The sequence below is a fragment of the Phoxinus phoxinus genome, assembly GCF_949152265.1.
Source record: "Phoxinus phoxinus genome assembly, chromosome: 23".
Taxonomy (NCBI): Eukaryota; Metazoa; Chordata; class Actinopteri; order Cypriniformes; family Leuciscidae; genus Phoxinus; species Phoxinus phoxinus.
Window position 1 is genome coordinate 16,749,019 of NC_136898.1, and position 6,000 is coordinate 16,755,018.

Genomic DNA, 6,000 nt, shown 5'->3' on the forward strand with positions numbered 1-6,000 from the left:
TATGTGCGAATAGGGACCGGAACCATACATAATTTAGTGTTTCTGAGGCTTCTCAAGGATTCTGCTTCCATAAACAATAAATATTTGTAAATAAATAAGACTGGATTCCCAATTGATGTTTTGGATTTTATAGATTTCACATTTTTGAGGTGTTTAGGATACAACTGTGCTAAAGGCAGATTGGAGTAAAAGGCACATTTGACACACACTTGCGTGTACTTACAATATACTTACCTAAGAAAGTACTGGTTAATATAAGGTAACTACATGGGTTAATGTTAGGTTTAGGGACAGGTTCCGGGTTAGGGTCTAGTTATTACCCAGTTGTTGTAATAACTATAATAAGTACATAATTATGTACATGGGGAACAGGACTGTAAAATAAAGTGCTACCTCTAAACCACTAAATGACACAACTCAACGCAGCACTTTCATACACATCCGTGTTTCACTGTGAATGTGGAAATATATCAATTATGAAAGAGGAAATGTGTTCATAATTGTGCACAGCAGCAGGGGCTAAAGGCACAATAATTGGCATTATAATAAATAGTGATCTGCCTTTTCCATTTCAATCAATATTATTTTAAGGTAGGTGTCCCCCTTAGAGATAATTACAAATTTTATATTTTTTTTTGAAATGTACAAATTTTATAGTAATCATATAATAAAATATCAAATTTATTGTTACTAGTGTAAAGCCATTTAAAATTATTATGGGATCTCCTTCAAGTAGTCTAAAAAAATATTGTTCCTGTATTTTTAAAATCATCATATTTAACTGATTGTATTTATTGAACAAAAATAAATGATTTTATCCAAATAAATTGTAAATACAAACAAAAATCTGAAATATTATCTTTATCCCTTAAATGCATGAATGTTTCGCCAATCATTATTACATATTCGGGTCTTTAGTGACCCACATCTATATCTAACACGGATGGATCTCTACCTGTCGTGATACTATAAAACTCTCCTGATATTAGAGTAACAATTACAGAAGAATAAAATAAAGACTGTGAGGTTGAGAACCTCAGGTGTGAACGCACAGGGGTGAGGAACATGTACACGGAGCGAACGGCTCCTGAGAAAGAGCGCGTGCGGTTGGTAGATTACAGGGTGTGTGTGTTAATGTAGCTCTGTGTGTGGCTCTGTCACTGGGAATGAGGTCACTGGGTCTCGGCCCTATTTAATTAATTAGGGAACAGTGGAATGGAAAATGAATAGCAATCAGAGGCTCACTAATTTCAGACCTGCCAATCAATAAGCCTTAGCACTGAATTTTCCTTCAGGGGCCTTGGTGGGTCTCATTTAGCGTTGAAATAGGATACCGAATGCAGGCGTGCCTGTATGTGTAGAAGTACATAAATATTCAAGACATGTATATCAGGGGTTTGCAGTCCAAGGGTCGTAAATGCAGTGAAAAGTTAATTGCACTTTCACCCTTCCATTTATGTGTGGGCATACCTTCATTGAATTCATTTGCACATACAACTCATTTCATTGAGTTCATTGAATTTAAAAGAATTAGGTAATACAAAGGAGATTGGTTTAATTAACAGAAACTAAAAATATTATTTTATCTGAACCACATAATTAATCTAAGTTGGTTTGACAAAAGAAACAAAAAAGTGATGATATGTCATGAAAATAATTTCTTACAGAGTAGCAACCGTCAATCGACATATCAACACTTTGAAGAAACCATTTCCATTCGCATCAAACCAGACGAATCTGACCCACAGTAGCCACTGAAGAAATCCCAGTGTGCAGTACATAACAACAGCACTGTGCATAGCAACAACTGTCTCTCACATAGCAACCACACCACAGTGCATAGCAACCACTGGCAGCTCTTTGTGTATTCCCTGTTAGTTGCTTGCATTTGACGCTAGGTGAACTGCAGTGTCTCTGTGACTCACCCGGTAGAGATGAACTCAAGCGTATCAAAACAAGTTTTGATTTGTTGTTCTTTAAAATTATGTACTGTGATCATTAAAGACTGCTTTTTTGTGTGCCTTCCTCTTGCAGATATTCGCTCATTGCCTGATGTTGCCATGACGGGAAACTGCAGCCAGGAGTGCAGCGAGCTTGGCCACTCAGATGCCTGTTGGATGCCCGGTCAGCCTTCGCCCGTCCGCAAGACACGCAACCCCCCTAAACTGTCCACGTTTGTGCCTTATCAGGAGAGGGGGAGCCTGGGACGCCTGGCCAATGGGAGCGTGAGGTTGGGAGGAGAGGAGAACAGGCCACGCCTCCCACCTTCCCGTAGTGCCTACTCCAGTAGTGACCACACCCCCAGTGACCACGCCCCACTAGAGGAGGTGCCTCTGAGGGTGACATCAGAGTTCCCGACTACCAGCCCCCCCTCCAATCACGCCTCGAAAAGAGAGATATACCTGTGAGATAACCACACCCACCATCTGTGATTGACACACATCAGAAGTTACAGAGACACGGTTGCGAAAAGAGAACATCGGATCTGCGACAGGATAAAATATCAATTGAATAGTGGGAAAATACGCTATTGTCATCAGAGTAGATTTATTTATTTATTTTATTTATTTATTCATTCATTCACGCATCTATTTATTATCACTTTTAACACGTTATTTCTTTTGTAACTATTTGTACTATTTTTTTTGTTGTTTTTTTTGCATACCATCAAAAACAACCGATAAATACTTTTACGTGACTAACCGACTTTTAGCTTCGCTAGCCTACGGAATGTTCATGGGTTCTTTTACTAGATTACCAAGTGCTGTAGTGGGCAGGAGATACTGCTGTAAAAGGATCTTGAGCCACATAGAGTGTCTAACACTCTTTACTTGATCCTGTCCTCAGAGGAGAGCAGTCTTTATACATGTAAAACGCTGTAAATACATTTGTATGGTGTATATATGAATATTACTATCCGGCTTGAGTTGAAAAATAGTAAAAAAAAATAAAAAATAAAAAAGGTTACATCTAAATCAGCCTGAACACCTGAAGTGTGTGTTGGTACTGCTGCTTTTGAGGGTCTGAACGTTTGTAATGGCCAGATGGGAAGATGATTAGACGAGCTGGATTGGAAGATCTCCTGACGGTGTGCCCGTCCAGGACCCAGATCCTCACCTGCGGTGCTGTGTGTCCATGCGCACACTGAAACCGGTGTATAGTTTGTGTGTAGGTGTGTGTTTGGCGAGGGAGGGCGGCGGGTTTAACAGCGATTAACTCGCTATGACAGACCTTAGCATATGCCGGTGTGCGCGTTTGTGCGTCAGGGGACCTACTGTCACGAAAAGTAACACATGTGGCTTCTGGCACATTAACACGCTATTCAACAGATGAGAATCTGCGTGCATACTTTTGTGTCATGTGGCAGAACTTGTGTTTTTTTGGCACTGTGAATATCCCCTGAACTCCCGCGGTGTAGTGCAAACGCTGCCTGGCACTCGCGGAGACGCCTACGGCTCACACAGCACAGCCCCAGTGAGGAGGAGACCACCTGCCTCCCCTCAAATTATCAGTATCGTTTCGTTAACTCAATGGTATGTGAAGTCCACAGACGCGCCTCATCTCCATCAAATTGCATATTCACAGTCCTTGGTTTACATACTGTTTTAAATGAAACCTTTGTGTCCTATTTAGACTTTGTTTGATGAACAAATGTATTAATGCCTTAAAACAGTTGTATATAACAATCACAATGGACAAATTAGACTGATAATCCTGTCTTGTCTTTCGCATGTCAATTGTGCATGTTTTTTTTTCCACAATCAAAAGAAAAAAAATGACAAATGTTACAAACGATCACATTACCATATTTTCTGCCACTTTTTTTTAGTCTTTTTCACATAAATGTTCTGTCCTCCATCAATTGGGTATTTTTTCGGGTTGGTTGCTTTTTGGGGCTTTTTTCTTTTTTTTCTTTGACACTGTGCTGACTATCTAACCTGCTCTAAAGCTGTGTCTCCCTCCATGTTTGAGAGAATCTCTGGGGGACCATTTTGACAATGACTATCTAGTGTGCTCAAGGACCATATATCTGATGGACATTATCATTACTACTGCATCACAGTGCATCGCTACTTTTTCCTCACCTGCTGCAGCACAGTACCTGCCCAGATCCCGGTGCTTGGGCGAGCGCGTGTGTCTGCCGGGAGGGTTGAAGAGGTGTACTGCAATGGGCATTTCCTTAATTAGGGTGAGTAATGAGTGTAGTGCAGTTGGCATATGCGAATACTCCAGCCCCCCGAAGGAAGCACAGATCACGGAGAAGATCCCAGTCCGAACGCTTCAATTGTTTAAAGCGAGTCGCATTTTTTCACTGCACTTACCTCATCGCGAATGCCTTCAGCACCTCTCGCCGAATAATTAAGGCTGAAACGTATGGAAATTACTGGACGTAGCCATGATTAAATAAGGCGAATGATTATCCCGCCCTAAGGAAAGAAAGCACATTATGCTGTTTTCGAAGCCATTTAGTGTCTCTGATAGGGGAGGGAAAGAAAAAAAAATTCCAACGAGAGTCATGATCTAGCGTAATTAGCCCAGCTTCGCTTTCCCTCCTCTCCACTGCAAACCACGCTCTGCCCAGGCGAACGTGTGAGATCGCTGACCTGGACTTAACATGGCTAAAAGATAGAGATGACCACAAAACTCTACCACCACTTAAAGGCTTTCATCTATTCAAACTCTGAGTGAAGCAGGCTTTGACCTTCCTCCACTTCGATGCCAGCCTGAGTCAGATAGTCTGAATTGCAGGTTTCGACTCCTCTGGCTTTTTTTTTTTATTCCTAGTAATTCTAAGGCTAGTCTCCTAGAATCCTTCTGGCCAAAATGCCGGAGGACGGACGGAGGAATGTCCACTTCTCGTGGTTGTTTTTTAAACTGGTGTTTAGATTTGTGCTCTTTCGCTGTTAGATGTCTGGATGTGACGAGACGACCGTAACGAAAGAGGGAGTCTTTTCTTCGTCCTTAGAGCGAGACTTTTCTTCATAGAATAATGAAAACTGGTGTTTGTGGTAAACATCTCTTAGAAAGCGTTCTGTACATAGCTCTCCACATCCCCCCGTGCGTGGTGTCAAGCAGGCGACGAGTTGAGCATGAATTCCAAAGATAATTGGTAGAAACCGTTTACTGTTCTTGCTGAAATGTTAGTGCCGGTTCAAAAGAGAACAAAAGCGACGTTCACTGCACAAAACTCATCTTCACCGTTCACCCCAAACTGAAGACAGCTGCCTTGAAAGTATGTCTTTTGCAGGAGAGTTCAAAACTTGTTATCCTTAACTGTTGGTTATATTTATATAGGAATACAAATGCTTGTGATGATCTGTTTTTGTACAGTTTTATGTACATGCAAGTGAAGCTTTTTAAATCTTACAACAAAAGCCGATGGCATATAAAAATCGTAAAGTGTTTATTGAGATGTGCACATCTTGCCTTGGATGGATCGATCTTTTTTGCCGAGTCAGTGTGAATGTGGCCGTCGTATGCCTGCACCGTAGTCATTCACTGGCTCCTGTCACCGAGGGCTTTATCAGATTTTATGTTTATTGTGAACAGTGGATTGTCCGATCCGACTTGTTTGTTTGATTCCCATGTGTTTCGTTTTGTTCCGTTTCCGCATGTTGAAAACAAACCCCTTGTAATAAGTCCTTGCAAAGTTTGTAATAAAATGAGTGAAGAAAAAAAAACAAAGAAACACATTTGCTTGGTGAGTCATTGTTTAAGAATGAATCTAGGGACTGTGATTTCTCCATAAAGCTTTTTCATTAATAAAGCAAATTGATCTGACAAAGATATAAGATTCGCTTTTTTTTCTCTGGGTCTCTTCGCCTGTGTAAACAGAGAAAGAGGAAAAGGTTACAGTTCCGCCAGACTGACAGGAACTTAATAGAACAGAATAGCGAATGTGAGATCTAGTAATGTGAAGCTCTCACTTCACAAAAAGCTGTCCATCAATATTAATGATCAAAAAAACGCCAAGACCCTGAATTTTCTCAGTCTCTGAAA

At 40.8% G+C, this 6,000-nt stretch overlaps 1 protein-coding gene across 2 annotated transcripts in view; it reads left to right on the plus strand.

The window, feature by feature from the left end:
* pcdh1a (protocadherin 1a) overlaps window positions 1-5,724 on the plus strand; it is a 78,935-nt gene extending 73,211 nt beyond the window's left edge. For both annotated transcript variants that reach the window (XM_079600542.1, XM_079600543.1), the window contains exon 5: window positions 2,035-5,724. In XM_079600542.1, coding sequence (XP_079456668.1) covers window positions 2,035-2,408 — 374 coding nt within the window. In that variant the 3' untranslated portion in view covers window positions 2,409-5,724. The remainder of the gene's footprint in view (window positions 1-2,034) is intronic.
* Window positions 5,725-6,000: the final 276 nt, after the last annotated feature.